The sequence below is a fragment of the Acanthochromis polyacanthus genome, chromosome 1 (genome assembly GCF_021347895.1).
Source record: "Acanthochromis polyacanthus isolate Apoly-LR-REF ecotype Palm Island chromosome 1, KAUST_Apoly_ChrSc, whole genome shotgun sequence".
In the NCBI taxonomy this organism is placed as follows: domain Eukaryota; kingdom Metazoa; phylum Chordata; class Actinopteri; family Pomacentridae; genus Acanthochromis; species Acanthochromis polyacanthus.
In genome coordinates, this window is record NC_067113.1 from 68,457,844 (window position 1) to 68,482,606 (window position 24,763).

At 41.9% G+C, this 24,763-nt stretch overlaps 1 protein-coding gene across 1 annotated transcript in view; it reads left to right on the forward strand.

The window, feature by feature from the left end:
• The window catches only part of large1 (LARGE xylosyl- and glucuronyltransferase 1), a 179,401-nt gene that overhangs the window by 44,752 nt on the left and 109,886 nt on the right, over positions 1–24,763 (forward strand). The window contains exon 3 of the mRNA XM_051953994.1: positions 24,075–24,373. Coding sequence (XP_051809954.1) covers positions 24,075–24,373 — 299 coding nt within the window. The remainder of the gene's footprint in view (positions 1–24,074; positions 24,374–24,763) is intronic.

Here is a 24,763-nt window from a genome sequence, read left to right on the forward strand (position 1 = left end):
GTGGCGTACGTAACTTTCTAGCCCTGTTTTGTGCGTACGCAAGCTTTATAAATGAGGCCCCAGAAGCGTCCTTTGAGGATTAATTCCTATGATGTGGGAATCCCATGTACATATTAATTTAATGCCCCAAGGGCCCCCCTCCACACACACACACACTTAGCATGTTGAATTCTACCAGATATACATACTGCTAGTAGGTAATAATGTTATAGCATAATAACTTGATGAATTAGGTCAAACAAATTATGTGTAATCTAAAAAAAATCCAGAAATCACAGTGTATGATTTTTTAACAATTTATTTGTATGCTACTGCTGCAAATAAGTATTTGAACACCTGTCTATTAGCTAGAATTGTGGGCCTCAAAGACCTGTTAGTCGCCTTTAAAAAGTCCACCTCCACTCCACTTATCCTCCTAAATTAGAAGCACCTGTTTGAGATCGTTAGCTGCATAAAAACATCTGTCCACCCCATACAATCAGTCAGACTCCAACTACTAACATGCCCAAGACCAAAGAGCTGTCCAAAGCATAGACTGTATATAAAGATGGACGTAGCATCTGGCTCCAAATTTGAAGCCCTCCCGGAAGTGTCAAAAACTTGCAATATCACGCCGTCCGCTAGGATTGGCTCCAAAAAGCTTTTGCTCCATAGACCCCAATTCATTTTTGGAAAAAATAAAATTTGATAGACTGATTTTCTACAGCTCAGGATTTTTTCCCCGTTAGTTTTCATGGTCAAAATGAGAGATCAGGTGGCCGATCTTAAAATAAATCAATACTGAATTTTAAATAAATCGTTAAAGTTGGCGGAGCCAGGGGACGTGGCTATACTTGATAGACAGCAACAGAAGCCTCTGCGGTAAAATGTGGGCAGAATAAGAGAGTCTTCAGCCAATCTTGCCCCTAGTTGCTCTCCGGTCCAGTCTGTTTGATGATGCTTTTTGCGTCACTGGCACCAAAAAATCCAAAACAGCAACCAGGAAGTAGCAAAATCCAGGCTTCATTTTCTCGGCTGACGTCACGGTTAGTTCACGCCTGGTCCAAAGACATCAAAAACAGAATTGTAGACCTCCACAAGGCTGGAAAGGGTTACGGAGCAATTGCCAAGCAACTTGGTGAAAAAAGATCCACTGTTGGAGCAATTATTAGAAAATGGAAGAGCCTAAACATGACTGTCAATCTCCCTCGGACTGGGCCTCCATGCAAGATCTCACCTCGCGGGGTCTCAATGATCCTAAGAAAGGTGAGGAATCAGCCAAGAACTACACAGGAGGAGCCGGTCAATGGCCTGAAAAGAGCTGGGACCACCGTTTCCAAGGTTACTGTTGGTAATACACTGAGACGTCATGGCTTAAAATCATGCATGGCATGGACGGTTCCCCTGCTTAAACCAGCACATGTCCAGGTCTGCCTTAAGTTTGCCAATGACCATTTGAATGATCCAGCGGAGTCATGGGAGAAAGTCATGTGGTCAGATGAGACCAAAATGGAACTTTTTGGTCTTAATTCCACTCGTCGTGTTTGTAGGAAGAGAATGATGAGTACCATCCCAAGAACACCATCCCTACTGTGAATCATGGGGGTGGTAGCATCATGCTTTGGGGGTGTTTTTCTGCACATGGGACTGGACGACTGCACTGTATTAAGGAGAGGATGACCGGGGCCATGCATTGCCAGATTTTGGGGAACAACCTCCTTCCCTCAGTTAGAGAATTGAAGATGGGTCGTGGCTGGGTCTTCCAACATGACAATGACCCGAAGCACACAGCCAGGATAACCAAGGAGTGGCTTCATAAGAAGCATATCAAGGTTCTGGAGTGGCCTAGCCAGTCTCCAGACCTAAACCCAATAGAAAATCTTTGGAGGGAGCTCAAACGCCATGTTTCTTAGTGACAGCCCAGCAACCTGACTGATCTGGAGAAGATCTGTGTGGAGGAGGGGCAAAATCCCTGCTGCAGTGTGTGCAAACCTGGTGAAAGATTACAGGAAACGTTTGACCTCTGTGATTGCAAACAAAGGCTACTGTACCAAATATTAACATTGATTTTCTCAGGTGTTCAAACACTTATTTGCAGCAGTATCATACAAATAAATTGTTAAAAAATCGTGCACTGTGATTTCTGGATTTTTTTTTTAGTTTATGTCTCTCACAGTGGACATGCACCTACGATGAAAATTTCAGACCCCTCCATGATTTCTAAGTGGGAGAACTTGCAAAATCGCACGGTGTTCAAATACTGATTGTACCCACTGTATGAGTCAAAGCTGGATTCCTTCAACAATTTTAATATTTCCCTAATTTAAACCTAAGCTTTACAAAACATGTTTGATTGAAAATCTGGTACAGAAATCATCATTACTGCCCTATATGCCAAACTATGAAAGATGCAAGTGGTATTTTTGTAACAGGGAGCAAGCAGAGTATGCATTTTACAATGTGGCACAGCCACACCTTTACAGAATACAAACTAATTTAGGTTATCCAATTCATTCCTATTCCTCAGGCTGCCCGACCTCCAAAAACAGAAGGACCCCAGTGACATTCCAAAATGTAGTTTTTCCATGTTTTGCCTCAAATTTCCTGAACATGTTTGTAATGCAGCTGATTTTCTACAACTCCCAGGGTTGAGCTGAATGGTTTAACAGATCCTGACACTCTCTGAGAAGAGGATTTCCATGCTTCTATCTTTTCATTTCTTGATTATTGTTTGACTTGTCATGGTAAGACTTTGCTTCCACAGCACCAACAAATACTGGTTCTGCCAAAGTTTGAATGGCTTCCCCTGTGTTACGGCAAATACATGCTGGGGATTTTGGCTTTCTACTCAAAATTTAATAATGTGTGGTCTTTGGACACTGACATGCCTCTCAGTGACCACTACAGGGCAGCCAGTGTAACAAGGACTGCATTTGTGAGTGAAAAAATGAACCAATGAGTATTAGCTTGATTTACTGTTGTGCATCTCGGAAAACAAATCATACTTGGCCTTAGACAACCAGTGGAGCACACATGTAGCCATATTTCATTTTATACTGGGAGTAATGGGGTCTGGAGAATGCAGGATTTATTAAATATTTCTTGATTACATTAGTCAAATGTTCCCAAAGGCCTCCATCAAATATTGTGTTTCTCCCATTAATCACAGGCTTGTTCATTTTGTCATTCTTTTGACCTTAGTACCAAATTTATCAAAGTTCCATTCAAGATCCACATCAACCTTGTTGATCCTGTTTTGTAAATAAACAACTGTCTTTCGTATTTATTAGTTCTTCTGGTCAGGAGTGCATGTCCAAACGATAGGGAACTGTGTCCTGAAACAATTCATCAATGGCTCATGTAGTTGCTAGAGACACATACTCAACTTGGTGGGGAAAAAAACATATACACAAGCTCTGATACCCCAGAGATAACCTTCATAACTTGAATTTTTGTGTTTTCACATATGTATGGCACTGATCATAACTGCTGGCTAAAATTCCAGAATAATACTCAAATTTGTTTCCTGAATGTGATCAGAATTGTAGCGTCAGAGGCAGCTAAGCTAAACAAAAGAAAGTGATTGGTTGATTGATTTGTATTTTATTTAGTCATAGTATCATGTAAAAAAAAATTCCTCTAATGTTACTAGTAATGCTAGAGGAACAATGCTTGTTAGTGTACTGAGTAACACACAGTACACTAACAATGATACAGCTGTGGCACGACTGTAAAGTTTTTTTGTTTCTGTTCCAATCACTTTCTGATTCCATTAGACCTTGTACTTGTTCCAGTTCTCCTATAATTTAATCACCATCTTTGAAGGTGTAGCACACTCCTCAACACTGTAATGTGACTCATGCAGAACATAACAGTTTCAGGTCTCTGTAACTTGATTTATCTCTGTGTCAACAAGCAAGACATACAGGCCTCAACTGTACCAGGAGGCTTCAACCTCCAGTAGAAGCATTAGTTGTTAAATTTTTTAAAGGTGCTAATTGAAGCCTGAAGGGCTGGCTATCAATATTTGATCTGCTTTAGGACTGCCAAGTTTTGAATAATGGCACATTTAATGCCTCCTATCAACATTTAAGTAGATATTTTAGTAGCATCAATGAGGATGCCCCCTTAAATACTACAGAGCAATTAAATGATGGCTAATCAAAATCATGATTTGAGGCACTGCAATTAAGAAACTTCAAAGGACATTGTCATATTTATGCTTCTGCAGATCCATACTGCCCTCCCTGGGTACCAGTCATGATTGCTAGTCAGAAACCCCATCAACGACAACATGTTAAACCTAAGGAAAACATTACATTCATGATGCTGCAGAATGACTTCCACTAAGCCAAAAGCAACACTGGACAATTTAGTGCTGAAGAAAACCAGTACTTAGTTGATATGGGAGTATTTCAGGTTTGGGATGATGTGAAAAGTGTGAAACAGTAAAAGGCATTGTGCATAGTCTGTCACAGAACAGTCACTACATCATGAGAGAACACCACAAACTATCAGCTCGTATAAAACCATAGCAGGCGGCTATATTGCGAATGTATGGCTACACATATAAATGTAAGTAGTGATGCTCTAGCCAAGTCTAGTAAAACCATTTCAGTGTCGTTTGCAACCATTAGTCCATGTGAAAACAGCTCATGGAGGTACCAAGAGGTAATGAACATCGTAATGCACTCCCTAACTATATCCAAAGTAGTTTAAATCAATCCACTGGACTTTAAGAAAGTTCCTTGAAGATGTTTCACCTCTCATCCAAGAGGCTTCTTTAGTTCAGAACTTTAGATTCTTTAGTCAGAAATAAAGAAGCCTCTTGGATGAGAGGCGAAACGTCTTCAAGGAACTTTCTTAAAGTCCAGTGGATTGATTTAAGCTACTTTGGATAACCATGACCTGGATGAATGAGAACCTACACAGACATCCCTAACTATAGGCATAGTGTCTAGTGGCTAATGTGTTGTGTGAGCTGGCTGATGAATGCACACCAAATGCAGATCTGGTTCTGTTTGCATTACAATAGATTTGCCACTCTTCTACGTGGCCGGTTGCATTTCCCCTCATATTGACCACAGATAAACACATGAGGAAACAGCAGCTGCTCGCAGATTACATTGTTATTTTGGCTCTGTTGATAGAAAGCGTGGACAAACAAAGTGCCTCCAAAGTTCTGGTCAAGAATTCCTTTGTATAGTCTGTCCTCATGCCAGACTGTTGCCTTACTGGTTTTCCTGGCACGACTGTAGTCAGGATGCTTTGTAATGCATTGGGCTACACATGGGTGGTTCAAGCAGACTCAGGTGGATTGTGAAATGTACATAACACCATTCTCAAAAAATGTCAAAAAGAGATTCTAAGAAGCTTTGGTGTTTTCAGCTGCGGCTACTTGGAATAATTTTTGGCGTGAGGTAGGGAGGTTTAGTTGGACTTAGAGAGTTCATTGTGTTGTTGTGTGTGTAGTGATGTTTGGTCCTAATTGATTGCTTGATTGACTCTGTGGTTATGGAGTGTACTGGCTTAGAGGATTTTGTGAAAGCACCAACTGTAGAAGCGATTCATAAATGCACAGTTGAGCAACTGATGTTGGTGGCTGATCATTTTAAAATTTCTGTAACTAAACAGGCTAAAAAGGCAGTAATTAAGGGCGAAGTGTTGAGTGGTTTGGTCCAGCTTGGAGTATTTCAAACTTCGGTGTTGTCTAAAGAGCAACGGCTGTCCTCATCTGGTGTAGAAGATGCAGTGAGACTAAAAGAGTTGGAAGTGGAGTTGGGACGCCTTGCGTTAAGAGAGAGCGAGCTGTGCTTGGAACAATTAAAGGTGCAAAAAGACGCTGAGATCCGTATATGGGAGCTGGAGCTTCTTGGTCGGTCACGTGAGTCCAGAGAAGCAGAGTTTGATGTGAGTAAAACATTCGCTTGGTACCGCCATTTAATGAAAAGGATGTGGATAAATATTTCATATTATTTGAAAGAATTGCCACCACACTTAATTGGCCACAAAATGTTTGGTCTGTGTCGCTGCAGTGTACGCTTGTCGGCAAGGTTCAAGACGCTTTTGCGGCATTGTCTGTAGAAGATAGTCTTGATTTTGATAAGGTTAAAAGTGCTATATTGAGAGCGTATGAATTGGTTCCCAAAGCCTAACAACAGAAATTTCGTAGGTTGAGGAAGCAATATAACCAAGCTTATGTTGAATTTGTTCATGACAAAGACCAAAAAACGCCAAAAAAAAAAAAAAAGGTCAGTGATTTTGCTCATCTCTAACAGCTGGTATTAATGGAAGAGTTCAAAAATAGTTTGCCCGAGAAAGTGACGACTTATTTGAATGAACTGAACAGGAGATGGATGTGTCAAAAGCAGTGGTGCTTGTGGATGAATACATGCAGACGCATAAAGCAACTTTTGAACGTCCATATGGCTTTAATAAATCAGACAAGTTTAATGGTCGTGGGAGGGAGGTTGAAAAAAATGCTTCTTCCCCTGTAGAGCCAGCTGAAAATTCTCCACCTAGTGGTGTTCAAAGTACATCAGGGCCCGCTTAGTCAAAGGAAAATGTGATGTGCTTTTATTGTAAAAAGAGGGGCCACATTGTGGCAGCGTGTCCAGTTTTAAAGAAAGAGAACACAAAGTCTGTTGCGTTGATTAAAACGAAATATCTATGTCAGTCTCGCTCTGAGACAGCTTGCGGTTTTGCAGATTTTAAGCCTTTCGTTATGGATGGATTTGTGGCTGTGTCTAATGGCTCTGAAAAAATCCCAGTTAAAATATTGCGTGATACTGCAGCGTCTCAGTCGTTTATTTTGGAGGGGATTTTGCCGTTAAATGCTGACACTGCTGTTGGTTCTGAGGTTCTGGTCCGTGGATTTAACATGGAGCAGTTACACGGGCGGTGGCTAAACGTGAGCAGAGCCAGAATGACATTGATTTGAGTGACAGTTTCCTGTGTGGGAGTGAGTCGGGTGAAGTGTCTGGGTTGCATGAGAGCACTGAAAAATATCAAACGCACACACCTGATTTGAGCACGTTGTCCATTTCTAGGAAGCAATTAATTGCTGACCAAAAAGCAGATAAAACCTTGGCTAAGCTGTTTTGTGAGATCGCAAATGGGGAGTCTGAAACCATGTCCACCGGTTATTTTCTCAGGGATGGATTGTTGATGCGTAAATGGATGCCTTTAAATGTTTCTCCTGTGGAAGAGTGGAGTGTGGTGACACAAATTGTAGTGCCCGCTTCATATCGAGCTGAGATTTTGAAGCTTGCTCATGATAATCCGCTGGCAGGTCATCTTGGCATTAGGGATGGGAATTTCGACTAATTTCCGAACCGACTAGTCGCTAATTTTATTGGCGACTAGTCAGTTCGGAAAACTTGCAATTTAACCCTTTAAGCGCCAAAGTCGCAATATTGCGACAAGCAACATTGCTGAACATAACAAGCCATAGCTTCAAATATACTGCCTCGTGTGCCTCATGTACTGTACACCAGGAGATGGTGGACATCTAGAACTTAATCTGAGCATCAGTTGTGGCCGTGTTTTCAATCAAAGTTTTGGAGTTTACAGAGTTTGAAAACCGAGGAGACGAGACTCGCCGTCGGAGCGTATCAGAGCGCAAGACGGCACATTTTAGAGTGAGAAAACTCACCGTACCGAGAGGTCTGGTCAACGCTGACAAAGTACTTTGTCAAATAATGGCTTACTCATATTCTGAAGAGGAATATTCACCCTCTGATGAAGATATTCAGTCGTCCACTGAGACAGAAAGTGCCGCTGCGTCTGTGCGTAACGGCAGCAGATCGGTGCGCCATGACAGTCCACGAGCAGCACATGCTGGAGCCGATGCTTTGCTTCGGGGTGGCAGGAAGGGACGTTGTGGGTGTAGCTGGAGTGGTCAAAACACCGCTAATGATGAGGGGGATAGCGGGGATTAAAAAAGAGACAAGCATATGCTACTGGCAGGATCAACCAGGTAGCCCAGACGGGACGAGCGTGCGGGGCACGCCTGAGCGTAGAGCTGCATGGCGGCGCCCGGTCGGGACCGGGGGGGACGGACAGGCGGTGTAGGTTTGGAGAAATAAACATGTCATCTGGAGGTCAACCGCTCCCTGCTCCGTGTGCGTTTGAGGGGAGGGGAGGAGGAGCAATTCGCTCCCTGGCTGCTCAGCCTGTTTACAAAGAAGCTGATGCAGAGGCGCGAAGAACAAGGTGCATGATGTTTAATGCAGCGTTTAACCGACTAGTAAAATACTAAACGTTTAATAAATGAGTAGGCGGTTGTAGTCGCGCACATCCCTACTTGGCATACAGAAAACATATGATCGTATCCTGCATCATTTTTTTTGGCCAGAATTACAACGTGATGTGGTGCGTCATTGTAATTCGTGTCATTGGTGCCAAGTGGCTGGCAAATCAAATCAGACTATTCCACCAGCTCCGTTGTATCGTATTCCAGCTGTGAATGAGTCGTTTGAACGTGTGCTGGTTGACTGTGTTGGTCCACTCCCTCGGACTAAAGCAGGAAATAAATTTTTGGTTACTGTGATGTGCACTGCTACGCGTTTTCCTGAAGTTTTCCCCGTGCGTAAAATAGCGACTCCAGTTGTGGTGAAAGCACTGACTAAATTTTTTTCACTGTTCGGGTTGCCTCGTGTTGTGCAGACGGATCAGGGATCCAACTTTATGTCCAGAGTTTTTGCACAGGTTTTGAAGCAGCTTGGCATTAAGCACTGCCATTCTAGCACTTTCCATCCGGAGAGTCAGGGAGCGCTGGAACGTTTTCACCAAACGTTAAAGTCTATGCTGCGTAAATACGGTTTGGAGTTTGAGAAGGACTGGGATGAGGGGGTGCATCTCCAGATGTTTGCTGTACGGGAGGTGGTGCAGGAGTCGCTGGGGTTTAGCCCATCAGAATTGGTTTTTGCACACACTGTTCAGGGGCCATTGAAATTGTTAAAGGACAAGTGGCTTTGTGCTGAGTCTGACCAGAATTTAATGGATTATGTCAGTAACTTTAGGCTGAAGTTGCGCCGTGCTGTGGAAATAGCAAGGGAAAATCTTGAAGTTTCACAAGCTAGGATGAAAGCTGTGTTTGACAAACAGGCAAGGGTTCAAGTGTTTAAGCCTGGCGATAAGGTGTTGGCTTTGCTGCCTATTCCAGGGTCGAACTTACAAGCGCGTTACAGTGGGCCTTACCTTGTTCAGATGAAAGTTGGTGATAGGGACTATTTGGTTGCCACGCCTGACAGACGGCGAAGGTCTCGTTTGTGTCATGTCAATATGTTGAAAGCGTATGTTGAGCATGTTCCTTCAGGGTCGTGTGAGACTAACACACCTGAGCCTCGGGTCAGTTTGTTTACGGACGTGCAGGAGGAGCTGTCCGGTGCTGAAGTGGAGAGCGATGTGTTTTCAGCAGCTCTGACACGGGAAGTTTTCTAATTCAGTGGCGTTGGAGAACTTGCCACTTTTGTTGTCCCACCTTGATTCATCTCAGCAGTCTGATGTCATTAATTTGATTCAGTCTTATTCAGTCTTGCCGATATTCCCACTCAGACGCACGTGCTCAGCCATGATCGACGTTGGCGATTCCATTTTTTTCTTTTCTTTCTTCTTTTTTTTCTTCTTTTTTCTTTTTTCTTTTTGATTTATTTTTTTCTTTTTTCTTTTTTTGTCTGCATATCAGCTCAGAAATGACACCAAACAGTCATGGTGTCATTATTTAAGCTGCATGCAAATTTTCTTCTTATTTGTGACTGTGACCATCACCTGCCCTCATGGCAAATTAACCTATCATGTTTATTTCAAGCTGTTTCCTACATTATGCCATTGAGGGCTGTGCACACCCAAGTGAAACAAAACAAACACCGGACAGACAAAGGACAGACAAAAAAAGAGGCATAGACAGTGTTCTGAGAGAGAAAGTGCATTCTATTTATTTGTGCTCTTTTATTCACACCTTGAAACCAGTTATAAATCCAAGGCCCTTCACAAATGCCAGATACAACAGAATCCCAACAGGATCAATCAGAAAGTTGTCAGGAAACCACAGGAAGGATAGATGAAGCAGAGTGAGATCCACAGACACTAATCCAGCAATACCCACTGACTCAGCAACCAGGGGAACAAACTCTATTGACTTTTGGTAGATGCCGGTGTGGTGGGTCTGGCATGCAAGAAAACATCCACCAAATGAGAAACAAGAATCGTCGCCTTATGAACTGGTCCTTAAGGTTGCAGTCTTTGATGTTGAGATTAAGCACATCCGGGGCAAGGACAGTGTTGTTGCTGACGCGCTTTCGTGCCTGTAGCTCTGCTATTTTTCTCACTGAATAGGTTGCGGGGCATGCTGTTTTTTTTTTAGGCCTTCTGCAATCCTATTCAGGGTCTTTGGGTGGGGGTGTTATGTGCTTGGGGCACATAATTTTGTTACCCTTTATTTTTTTGTCTAGTTTTTCTTTAAATAAATATTATTCCTTTCTGTTTGGAATATTTTTTCCCTAATATTTTAAGTAATATATTAAGTAATTAAGTAGTTTTTTTTACTTTATTGATTAGCGCGGCGGCCCTTTAAAAGGCTGTTCCAAGGCCTTGCACAAGAGAGGGTGCACATTCTCTCCCTACTCACTGCAGCTGCACGGAGCTCGTCGCACACTCGGTGTGCTCCTCGCCCTGAAGATCTGGCCGCATGGCACTGGCCACGCCATGTTAGCCGGTTAGCCTTTTGTTCTCTTTGTTTCACTTTTATTCGTTTGCCCAGGGGTGACCAGTAGTCATGTTTTCATATTTGTTTTAATGGGTTTAGCTGGTTTTTTTTTCTTAGTTTGGCCGTGGAAACCGCTCCTACGACTACGTAGCAGTTGGCCGGGGACCACGTCCTTTTGCTTTTTGTTTTTCTTTTTTTTTGTCTGCAAGTCCGCTCAAAAATGACACCAACCAACCATGGTGTCATTGCTTAAGCTTCATGTGCAATTTTTTTTCTTCTTTGTGACTGTGACCATCACCGGCCCTCATGGCAAATTAACCTATCATGTTTATTTCAAGCTGTTTCCTATATTATGCCATTGAGGGCTGTGCACACCCAAGTGAAACATAAAACAAACACAGGACAGACAGAAAGGTGAGGCATAGACAGTGTTCTAAGAGAAAAGGTGCATTTTATTTGTTTGTGCTCTTTAATTCACACCTTAAAACCATTTACAAATCTAAAACCCTTCACAAACACCAAATACGACAAAATCCCAACTGGATCAATCATGAAGATGTCAGGAGACCACAAGAAGGATAGATAAAGCAGAGTGAGATCCACAGACACTAACCCAGCAACCTCCACTGACTCAGCGACCGGAGGAACAAACTCTATTGAGTTTTGGTAGGTGCCGGTGTGGTGGGTCTGGCATGCTTGAAAACCTCCACCAAAAGGAGGGAGCTGTCTCCTCCAGCCCAAGGAGGGCCACACAGCCCCCCCGCAGGAGCCACCAAGCGGAGATCCAGCCCAGGAGCCCGGAGCGACCCCCCCCCGACACAGCCAGAGCCCCAAGGCCCGCGCAGCAGGACGGGCCATAGCGGACCCCCACCGGCCCACAGCCCCACTTCCCCCACGACCACCCGCCCCCCCACCCTCCCCCACAACCCGACTCCCCCGCCCCCCAGTCCCAAACCCCCGCCCCCCCCACCTACATTATACACATACACACAATCTTAAAAGCCCACATGTACACACACTCACATAAATGACAATTAAAAAGACATTAATGGTTGCAGTTCTGAGTGCTCTTAAGTAGGTTTTATTTCACATGCATACAAAGCCAGCAAAATAAAGTAATTCTGATGGATTTTAGACATGATACACTGGGTTTGAATGTGATCTTGACTGAATGAATAATGTTCTGAGGTGGGATTCAAATCTGTTAACAGTGGTCAAACAGCATTTAAAGTCAGGGACCCATCAGTTTTTATCACAGTACTGTTGTGAATTCCTTCTTGATTCTATCTGGATTATATCATCACTGCCAATGCCTAGATTAGGCAGCTGATACAGTCCATCTGTTCGGACATGCATCCACCTACTGTGCACCAATAAGACTGCTATATGTCTCATCAAAACTCACAAAGGTTTGCTAGGCTAGTACAGTAACCCCTCGACTAACAAGGCTTCTCTTGGTAGTTTGGATATTAATTTCAATTTCACGTGTGCAGAGGTCCAGAAACATAAGGAGTCATGATCCAATTGGGGAACAAACATGCAGTTTATTTAAACATCCTTTAAACAAAGCTGAATGTTAAATTTATCTTATATTAATATTATCTATGTAACTTAATCAGAGAAAAGCACAAAATGCTACCACAAATAGGACAAGATTAATTTACCTGTTTGAGGAAGTTTGATTTACTAATGTTTTCTTTGCAATGACAGATTATAAAGTTTTTTTTGTCAAGTAAGTCAGTTTGTATAATTTGAGTGTTATTTTAGGGGTAAGATGTCAAGGTCGACTGTCAAAAAAATGTCAAAAAAGCTTTGATAGAATCTTTATTCTGCAAAGGAGGCAGAGCCTCGGCGGAGTTATGTGACAGTCAGTGTTGGTCTGTCTGTCTGTTAGCAACATTACTCAAAAATGGACTAATGGATTCGGATGACATTTTCAACACAGGTCAGACATGTCACAAGGACTACCTCATTAGGTTTTGGTGAGGTTATAGTCTGGATTAACAGATCTGTTAAAGATTTCTGTATCATTGTGAGATAGCAGCACAGCGTCACTGTAACCATGACAACAAGTGAACACTACATCAGCTGCCTGCGGATGATCACATGATTGCGATACTACTACAAATCACTGTGGACTTATCAGGACTTGTCTGTCGCAAATGATACAAGGAGCAATTGATTAAATTGTGGGCGTGTTTCTGAGTCCCATCAATTCCCGCCCACTGCATATTTAGCTCATGTGATTCGGTATCCATACCTAATGTACACATGCATAACACATGGCTGTGCTCACCACAAGGTCATTTTGTTTGTGGGTACATCTATATTAATATCTGGGGGCAGTGGTGATGCAATGATTAAGTTTCTGGACTACTGATCCAAAGGTCAGAGGTTCATACCCCAATGCAGCCACTGTTGGGCCTTTGAGCAAGGCGCTTAACCCTTCCTGCTCCAGGGGCACTGTGCTGTGGCTGACCCTGCGCTCTGACGCCCCCAACTGGGGGGATATGCGAAAACTGCAGATTTCCCCTGGGATTTATAAGGGATAATAAAATAAAAAACAAAAAATGAAATTAAATGGACACATTCTATTTTGCCGTGATTTCTGAAATGAATTTTTTCAAGATTTCAGCCATCAGAAATGAGGCAACGACTGAGCAGCCTTAGTAGAGTGCTGCGCTGAGTGATTTTCTTGTTTTAAGTGTGGCAGAAATGTTGAATGAATTTAAAAATGAACTGATTACTGTTTGAGGACAAAGGTCTCCTTGACCTCACATCTGCCCAATTCTCGTAAATGCAATGTATCAAGATTGCCTGAGGGTTTCGTTCCATCTGGCACAACTGTTCATTCGATTGAAGGATGAACTAATTCAAATTTGGTGGTCAAAGGTGACTGTGACTTAGCAAAATTAATGTTTGGTCATAACTCAACAGATTATATGACACAATTTAGGATTAAATGCTGAACTGATGATTGTTTATGTAAAAAAAAAGTCAAGTGGGGACACATGGATAATCCCTGCAACTTTTGGTTGAGGCATACAACAGCAAGGTGGAACTAGTTGTAAGCTGTTTTCAAATTTTCAGGGAAACATGGCATTGTCAGTCTAATGTAATGCACAGTGTGACTGTCACTTGTTTCTTTTGATTGTTTCCTCTTGATTACACCTCTCATATAGATAAAGAACAAAGGCACCTGTATGATTTCAGGGCTCCAGACTGCGACTAAATGGTTGCATTTTGCAACCAAAATTTGAGCGAGTGCAAGTAAATTTTTCATCTACCTGTGCAGGTGCGACAAGTAAATTTGCCGATTTTTTTTTTTTTTAATTACTATTGAGTATTTTTTGTTGCTGACAAACGTCTGCTCCACACTTCAGTCCAGTAGACAGTAATGCGCAAATGAGCTGGTTTACCAACTGACATTAACTCCAAAAGAAGAAGAAAGGAGACGAACACCAAAGAAGAAGGCGAGCGAGAGTGAGACCGGGGGGGGGGGGGGGGGGCGAATGACGGTGAAGTTCCTGCTGTTTCACAAAGCCTTCATTTACGTTCAGCTTTATTTTGAACACAAAATAAGGCTGAAGGCTCCTTTCTTGTCTCCATTCCAGCTGCTTCTAAGTTTAGACACATCCTTTGCTAGACAGCAACAGCGTGGAACCATTTTCTTTCGTCTTTACGTGAATTTTTGGACTTTTCAGCAGCGTCTTCGTCATGTCAAGAAACCTCTCCTTAGAGAACCACTTCCTGTGCCGCTGGAATGGCTACAAAATAAAAGCCCATAGCATTAAAAATATGCCTTCAGAATAAAAGCCTGAAGGGAACGGTTATTTTAGCACTACCAAAACAAAGGCTTGCCAAAATTGATGAACTGATCAACAGACATTTGTAAGAGTAATTTACACGCGATTCAGTATCAATACATAACGTGCACATGCATAACACATGCCTGTACTCAGCACAAGCTCTTTTTTATTACAGATTTCATCCGTCGGAAATGATACATCAACTGAGCAGCCTTGGTGGAGTACTGCGCTCTCTGAGTGTTTTTCTTATGTTGTGCCAACTGCTGCACAGTGAAATGTGAATTGAAAACATAGTTTCCACATTTATTGTGCAAGTATTTATCAGTAATACAGTGAAAATGAGAGGAAATGTGAATGTTTACTTTGCAAGTCGATTTTGGTGTGTGCCCCTAAATTTTCTGCTTGTGCTCCTAAAATTTTAAGTTAGAGGCCACTGTGCTATGAGGAAAAAAAGTTAGTCTGGAGCCCTGGATTTAAATAATGTGCTGGTCACACCACTAAGTAGCATCTGAAACTGAGCTCATACATCTTGATGACAGTCAGGTCCAGTGATTGGTCATGTTTGTGCAGATGTGAAAGTAGGCCCAGATTGGGAAGTTCTCTGAAGCATCTTTTATTTCTTTTTCTTGCACAACTGCTTGAGTTGTGTGAAGCAGCAGTACAGAACAATCAGTTTTCTCAAGGAGAGATTGAAGTGTGTGTGTTATTATTTGAGTCATATTATACATCATGGAGAGATTACAAAGACACACAAAGGATTAAGAACTCTTGGAAAGAAGTTAAAAAGACAGTATGATGCAGCCAGGAAGAGGCTGTGAAGACAGGCTTTTAGCATTAAGATATTTGCATCTGTTTTAAAGGTATAAAACCCCAAGGATGTCCTTTAAGTCCTGCAAGTCACCTGTTTTTGGTTGATGTTATTCCATTTTTTTCTAAGTAGTTGCAGTCTGGTTTCAATGTAACCTTTATTTACAACAGAAATTACATTTTTGTGGGAGTTTTTTCTGATGCAGCTCCTCGACAAAATGGTGACTGCTGGTGTACTTGTGAGGAGGTGTTTCCATCTGTCTGCCAGGCGAACAGATTCCACAGCATGAAGGATGTGTTGCTACCACCCAGCAGATGTCTGCATAAGAGCAGGAGGCAGAGGATGGAGCTTTACAGCGATGGAAATTAAATCTGATGTGCATCAACAGGATGAGCAATAAATCACTCAACGAGTGCTACAAGCCTCTACAAGCCTCTACAAGGCTGAAGGTCAACTGATTATCTATAAGAGCATATGCTATGAGCTGTATGAATGATCAAATGAAGGATAAGCACTCATGTGGTTTGTATCTTCTCTAGTTTCATTGGTCAGAGGTTTTCATGCATTTATGCTTCTTTTAAAACCATTATTATTTTGATATAATTTATTGTTTTATTTCCATATGATACTATATATAACTCGTGTAATGTTATGTCCAATCAGTTTAAAATGTTGGCAGAGATGAGGATTGTGCCTAAACACAAAAATTTTAAACTTCCAAGGATCACGTGAGCAGAGAGGAAGTCACTATTCAATACAAGAAAATCGGAGAAGTGAATAACACCGAACATCTCTTTATAATGCAATGTTCAGCCTTCTGTTCAAAGGCTTATGTAGTTTTCTTTTGTTCAGTGCCCTTTTCTACCTCTGGGTTAAATGTGTAAAGATGTGCAACTGCAGGGAACTGACCATTAAAGGACAGAACTGCATCTTCTGTGGTTATTGCCTAATACATACATCCACAGTTTTCAACTAAAAGTGAAGTGACCTTAGCCAACACCCATACTCTATCCCACAGTTCTCAAGAAAGTGATGCAGATCCATCTCTGCCCCTCTTGGCCTGGTGGTTTTTGTGCAATCTTGTCCTCTGCTAAGTGTCAGACTACCTCATGAAGCTGATTGAGAAAAATGCCAAGAGTGTGCAAAGCTGTCATCAATGGTAATTTCATTTCAAACGACCTCACAGTCTTACCTTCGCGAGAGAATGGAAGCTTTCTTTCAAAACGTAAATGAGAATGAAGTTTAGCTGTATAGCAGCATCATTTCTGTGAAGTGTAGCAGGTCAAAATTCTTATCTTTTTGCTGCAAATGCAACTCTGAATGAAATGTAATGTTTTAAAGTTCACAGGTCTTGACTTAGTGTGTTAATGAAGTTACATGTTAACTTTCTTTCAGATGTATTGATCTCTGTGGTCATAAAATATGAATCCGGCCAATATAAAGATGGGTCCATTCAACCTTGGAAAGCCTCTAAGCCCTCTCACAAAGAAACCAAAGCACCTTCTGGGCTCCATTTCACCCATGCAGTGATTAATTTGCAGAATGGATTTGCTGGGATAAATTCCACTCAGCTGGACTCGATGACCATTTGTTTGGGCTTTTCGGGGATTGCATGTGACATTTTCAGGGCAGCAGACGCACCAGGTCTTCTGTGCAGCCAGGCCAATTCATTTAGCTTTTAGGTATTTGTCATTCTGTCTACATGCAAACAAAAGCCTATGCAAAGGACATAAATCACATTTTCCCAGTGAGGTGAGAAATAACACCACATTAGTAGAATGTGCTTTTCTGAAGTTCAGACAGCTACCAACAGGTTATTCGTTTTCACGCTAATCATGTTGATAATGGGTTGTAAAATCAGATTCCTCAACCGTATAACACCTGATCTGGTAAAATATTAACTGTTAGACATCTGTTCCATGTTCAGATGTGCTTCATGTAAGCTTTAGTCAATTTTCGCCTGAAATTTCTACTGAAGATGTACGGAAAGTAAATTGAACTGTTGAGCTGTTCTTGAACTGTTTGGAGTACATGCATGGTTGTGGTCTCTTTTGAAAGCTGAAAACCTGAATTTTCACCCAGTGCAGAATTACTCTAGGTGCTACTGGCACAGAGTATTTTATGTTGGAACACACTGAATTAGGATGAATTTTATTTTCGCCTAATTTTTTTCCCTAATAAAACACCTGAAAATAAGTGTGGCAGCACTGTGAGAGCTTGAAAACACAAAAAGGCAACAGCCTGGGGTCTTACATAGTTCAGGTCAAAATTTCAGAGCAATACCACAAGAAATGTAGTATTGCACAGTGTCACACCACACGCCGTGTGCACGGAGCCGAGCTGTTTGTGGATTATTTACTGATTTCAAGACATGTTTTGGACAAAATAATATACTGGCTTGTTTTGTCTGGATGCCTAGCTTGGATCATGGCTGTTTTTTTTTGTGGAATATTTTCATCTGTGTCCAGTTATGAGCGTTTATGAGCCGTCAAAGGTGAGTTGTGCACGTTTACGTGATTTGTTGTATGGTGGACAAATGTGTTTATATTACCTGCTGTGGTAATCACATCTGAAAGTGGTTTATACCAGCGGATTCATGAGAATCTAAGCTTTCCATGGGTGTATAGTGTTTTTATCATCGCATTTGCAGCTTCCGTGAATTTTGAAAAAATGCTTATGGGCCGCTGCGGTTTAAGGTGTAATAAGGACTCAAATGTTTCAGTGAATAAATGCTAAGGGACATCATGACGTGATCAGCTGGATTTCCTACAGTTTATGATGTCAATTTACCAGAGGATGCTTATGATCATGCGTGTGTGGCCGTGGACTCTACAGTATTTTAGTGACTCAATAAATGCCTAAGTTGTTTTTTTAAAATTCTTTTTAGTCTTCAATAAACATTTATTTAATAGCCTCTATGTGATCAATAAATGGCCTTTGCCTATCTAAAGAAAAACTCAAAACTCTATGTTAACAGTGCTAAATAAATCAATAAATACATGCCTACACACATAAATACCACAGTGCACACGTCTGATGTTGCTCACAGCAGTCCAAGGGAACGCTCAGTGCGTTTGTGTGTTTGCTCAGACTCGTGAAAAATTAGAGGGAACATTGGAGCTGACCCACCTTCACAACCTGTGGTTGGTTAGTCAAGACGTTCTTGATGCAGGAGCACATCGGGGGGGGGGGCAAAGTCCACGTCCTCCAGTTACTCCACCAGGATGTCAGCGCTGATGGTGCTGAATACCGAGCTATAGTCTACAAACATCAAGCATCCTAGCATAGGTTGTCAGGAGCTCGAGATGGCTCAGAGCTGTGTGAAGAGCCATGGCAACAGAGTTTTCCATGGAAAGGTTTGACCTATAGGAAAACTGGTGTAGTTTGAAGTTCAGTCAGAGACAGACCTTAAGGAGCTGGAGAACAAGTCTTTCAAAGCACTTTATCATCAGCAACGTCAGTGCCACTGGTCTGTAGTCATTGAGGTCTTTAGTGGCTGTAGTATTGAGCACTGGGATGATGGTAGCTGCCTTCAGACAGGGCGGTACTTCAGCCAGTGACAGGGATGAATTGAAGCTCCCCATCAGAACTCTTGCCATCTGGTCTGCACCAGCATGAAGCACTATTCCAAGAACGCTGTCTCATAGTTAGATGCATCACCAAAATTGCTTAGTTATTTTTACAGTAATTACATGCTTAGGGCGAAAATACCCCTACACATGTTTGAAGCTTCTCATATTTTTGGGTTACTGGGATAAGTCCTAAAAATCTAAAATATCACTGACTGAAATGAAGCAAAAATAATGCAATAAAGCCAGTGGCCAAGATGTAATGATTAGAAACATATTAGTGTTACATCACAAACGCACATAATCTGGGAGAAAAAAAAATCCCGCTCAATCTTCTGCACTTCAGTTGTGTAGGAGTGTGGTTTTTAGGTGACAGGACTGCTTTTACACATCCTGGAATTTTCTTTTCTCCTTGAGCCTTTCCAGTATAGCCTGTATCAGAGACAAAAGTCTCCCAGATGGGTGAAGGTAACGGTTTCTTTTTGTGTGTGTGTGAGATGACAGATGGTATCATACTCGAAAGCCATCTATTTCCCAACCCCGATCAATGCAAGTAATTCAAGCTTCTCTGTCTAGTTCCCTGACATACTGTAGTGTGTGTGAAGTTCTCCAAGGCTTCTCTTTTCCCTGGTGAGATTCTGAATGGAGAACCTATTGTATTCTTTAAGGATCCTCATCCAAGGCCTCCCCCTCCCCTTTGGGAGCTGAAGTTTCTAAGATGTAGTGGGAGAGAGACTGCTTCATCTTCTCTCAAAGGACTTGTCTCTCCAGGACTTAGGGCTGCTTGTTCACATTTGAAGTAGTCAGAGATGAGCAGAGGAAATTGCTGCTGACTTGGATTAGATACACAGAGCGCAGGCTGCCTTGCTGTTTGTACTGACAGTAGTGAGTGAAGGATATCCATGTGCTCCTCATACTATGTGTCAGCATTTTGATCTACCTTCGAAATGTAAACCCCCTCCTCCTGCGGGAGATTCTCTTTTGAGTTTCTCGTTTAGTGAGAAATCCACCATAAAGTATTGTCTCTTCTCAGCAATGTTTGAATAATTTCAAATGTTTAATAATTTTCATGCACTTCCTCCTTGGTATACCTAAAACATAAACTTACTTTAATAGGGAACGTTGTTTCATATATTTTGTTTTTAGTGATTAGTCAACACTGACTCTAAAACAGAGAGGACATGGCTCATTTCAGCTACTTTTGGCTGATATCATGTTTTCTTTAGTTAATTTAATTAATTTCTAACCAATAAAAATAAGTCTTTAGAGTGGAAAATAATCTTTTTAAGAGTTTTGTATCCTGTGCGTTTCAATTCTAATTCCTTAACATGGGAATCTAGAAATACAGAGATTGATTTACATACACCACTATGCATCTGTTTAGCTTTTTCTGAATTACACATTACTTCAGCCATGAGTACAAGAATTTGTGCAACAGACAGTATGGTCCCACAGAGCCCAGATGTCAGCCTCATTAAATCAGTCTGGATCGCATGAAGAGACAGAAAACACTAAATCCACAGAGCAGTTGTTCAGTCCTTTAACATGCTGAACACCTACCTGCCCAGTGCCGGAGAAGCAGCTGTTTGCAAATGTCCGAAAAGAACTGAACTTGTTTTATGGGTTCTCTCACAATATATAGGTGATTTTTTTTCTCTCTTTTCTGAACTTTGTATGAAGTTAGCAGAATAATAAGTATTTAAAGGGGAACTTTGTTTTTTTTCAACCTGGGGTCTGTTTTCATATATCTTTTCATATGTGAGTGATGGAGAAATGAATTTTCGGCATAGCTCCAGTATTTAGCCAGGCAGGCAGCTTAGCAGCTCAGCTCGCAGCTCAACTAGCGAAAAGTATGAGGCAAGAGGCCCCCCCGCGTCAAAGTCCGTCCTAACGTGCTTTTTTCCCCACACTGACCGGCTCGGATAGTCTCAACGAGTGTCCCACAACATACAAGAGATGAGAAGGGAACGAAAACCTCCACATTACCTGACGATCGCTTCACTTCTCATCTGCCTGGCTAAATACTGGAGCTATGTCGAAAAATCATTTCTCCATCACTCACATGTATGAAATGACATATGAAAACAGACCCCAGGTTGGAAAAAAAATGAAGTTCCCCTTTAAAGGTGTTTTCAGGTAAATACTTGACACTGAAATGACTGCTGTAGCCTTCTAACTTTGGCTTACCTTATTTTATCATGAGCTACCTAATTCAAATAGTAAAAAAATAAATAAATAAAAGTTCAATAGCCTAATGTGCTCATATAATATAGTTGAACAGTGTGCCTCTTATAAATGATGTGCCATAATCAGCTAAAGAGATGCACTCTGTGGGAGAAGTTGGAACTATAAAAAAAGCCTCCATTACGGAGTGAAAGTACGACCATTACACAAGATCTGTGGTCAGGTGCTGACACACAGTCCAACAAGCGTCACTTTGTCCTGGGATCAAGTTATACTATGCATTGATGTTAATTAGTGATAGCTAATATGCTGCCACTAGCACATTTTCTGTTTTCACCATAAATGTTTTAGATTTGTTAGCATGGAAATTGACGGAAAGAATGTACTTCACCGGCTTATGTTTCTAAACTTTGCTGTGTCAAAATACATTTTTAAATTGATGCATATAACTTTCCTTTGCATGTGCACTGAAACACTGCACTTTGTTGATATGCAGGACAGCAGCGCTTCAACACCAGCAATCTGAGGGGGCCAAAATGAAATACAGAAAAGAAATGATCTGCCGTAGGTGTGGGTATTTCTAGTCAATACTGAACATTTGAAAAATGCCTGGATCAGCTCTGATAATAATTCTAAGAGCTGGTTTTGGGACACAGGGGGCTGGACAGTGGCTCAGTGATTAGCACTCTCGCCTTGCAGCTAGAAGATCCCCGATTTGCGTCCTGACCTTTCTGGGATCTTTCTACATTAGTGTTTGCATGTTCTCCCTGTGCGGCGTGGGTTTTCTCTGGATTCTTCAAAAACATGCTGAGGTTAATTGGTGATTGTAAATTGTCCGTAGGTGTGAATGTGAGTGTGATTGTTTGTCTCTATGTGTACTATGACAGACTGGTGACCTGTCCAGGGTGTCCCCTGCCTTCACCCTAAGTCAGCTGGGATAGACTCCAGCCCCCACATGACCCGAATGAGGATGAAGCGGTGTATAGAGAATGGATGGATGGTTGTATAGATAATGGATGGATGGTTTTGGACATCTAAAGGTTGCACTACATTTTTTATATTGCTATGCTACTGTTATTGTACCCGTCAGTCATTGTCAGCCAGGAACATTGTTCCTCAGTATGACTCCTTCCACATTTTACACATAAGTGTGCAGACAGTGTGTCAGGTACAGAGTACAGAGTAGAGCCCTGCATTAGGACTCTTTGTAATCACACTCCCACAGTTTGTGTCCAGGTCAGAACTATGTCATTCAATTGACTTATTGTCTTCTGCCATCTTGTAGGGAAGCCATCATTTTACTGTGTAGTGTTATTAACAAAACACTCACCTCTTAGCAGTAAGCAGAAATTTGAGTTGCATTCATAAGAATTTGTTCTGGGACAGTAAATGCACATTTCATACATTTCTCCTTAATGTCTTGTTGAATATGTGCACCAAGGACTTGCTTTGTCCAGGGAGAATGGATCATTTGTCACCTCAAACCAGAGGTGGCAGATCTGTTGTAGATCAACGTTTTACACATTTGTCATCCTGAAGCCCAGTTTGTTTCTATATTTGTCAATAACAACCAGGCCCAGCAGTTTATATTTTGACTGCCCACTCCTTCCCAAAGTTTAGTGCAGACTCTGAAACACACATTTAAAGAGACATTTCACAGCCTGCATAATGTGGTGGTTTTCACAGAAGAATTATGAAAAATTAGGGGTGTAACAGTACACAAAAATCACGGTTCGGTAAATATTTCGGTACAGAAGTCATGGTTCAGTTCGGTTTGGTTCTCAGTTAAGGGGAAAAATTGAAAAAAAATCTGCTGATATCAGAGCTGGTATGACTTTCTGGCTGAAGACAGAGGAGAAGGAACTTCATAACAGGACTCTATCACCTAAAATAGGAAATATATTTTAATGTAATTGCTTGTTTTTAAATAACAACACCATTTAGTTAGGCTCTTGTTTACCAGCATAAATATACTAGTAGGCTAAAAAAATACACAATATAGTCATTTATCTACAGCAAAGGGCACAGCAATAATGTAAAGTTAACATAAGCTGACCTTCATCATGAGTTTAAAGCCTCAGTTCTCAACAACAGAGTATGGCCGTAGATCTGCTGCTATGAAAACACCATGGACTTGGTTATTGCTTTATCCCGTTCTGAATTGCTTGGCAGGGTTTGATGATGATGCTGGGAGCGTTGTTTGTACAGTTCGCTGTTTTTTCCTAGCAGAGGGGATAGTTATGCTTGGATGGTGCTTTTTCTAATGTGTGTCTAAGTTTGACGTGTTGCTGGATACATAGCTGAGGACCGCTTCACAGTGTTGGCATACGGCTTTCGTCTTGTCCACTTGTTTTTCTACTTTTTCATACTTCACTGGGAAACTGAAGTGATCCCAAACGGGTGATTGTAATGACGCTGGAGCGTCTTCTTGTTGTTGCTAGCATTAGCCACGAAGCGCCGGCAGGGTAATAACGATCCGTCACATCCTGTGGTTCCCTGGAAGTCCTACTTGTTTTTAGTTCCGCAATACTGCGCCACTGTGAGCCAAAGAAGGTCCACTGCAACTGTGGGCACTACGAAGTTTTAGGTTTCACAGTTAAAACAATTCTGTACATTGGCCATTCTTAACAGTATTAAAATTTTCGTACCACGGTACACCTCTGTACCGAACCGAAAGGGCCTGTACTGAACGTTTCGGTACAAATACGTGTACCGTTACACCGCTATGAAAAATGTTGATAAATTTTAACTGGCATACTGAGAAATATATACAAATAATAATAATATTTTTTCAAATAGCAATCAATTAGATCAAGTGAATTCAAAACGTAGTTTCCATATTCAAAGTAACAGAAGTGTTTGTATAAGAAACACACATGATGCAATAAAGCATGGCATATCGGAAGATTGTGTTTATGTGGCTTGCTCACTTCTTCACTGTTAAATTTCAGCTATGCTTGACATCAAGCTTTTGATGTTCTCATGTTGAAACTGTTTCTCTCTATCCTAACCCACAGTGAAGCCCCTTCCCCTGTCTCCTTTGGAAGCCCAGTCATCCACGCTGGTGGGTGGAGCCGGTGAGCGGCAGGCCTTAGAGCTGAGAGTCCGTGCGGTGGAGGAAGAGAACAGGGCACTACGCCGGGAGCTCAGTCGGCCACCTAGGAGCCCGTCTGCACGCCTTCCAAATAGCAGTAACCATGGCAACCAAAGCCGAACCCATTCAGAGGAAGGCACTGGCGACAATGAGGGCCAGAAAGCTGCAGCAGTGGGAAACAGCTCAGACTGTGTGCAGCAGCCAGTGGTGGATAAGTGTGAGGTGAGACATGGAATGTACATTTGTCATATCTGTTTTCATACCGTTTGTTTTGTTATAGCCACTAAATGTTCCCCTGGCTACTCGTAATTCAAAGCCTTGTTTTTTTCTTCAGTAATGCATTATGACCTCTGACGTTGCTTCGAAGAACCACAGTCCATTAGCATATTGTGAAACCATGTTGCCTTTTGGCTTGTATGAGCCAAATCCTCCAGCAGTGACAGTTTGCTGTTGGGAAATGGTCTTCTCTCAGACAGCTTTCACACAGCCATGCTGTGATCTCCACAAAGATACCTCACAACACCACAGCACATCACCTTTTAGCTCCCTGGAAGATGACTGGAACAGCCTATACAAAGAGCTGCTCTGATGTCCTGGTGCAGAAGCAGGACA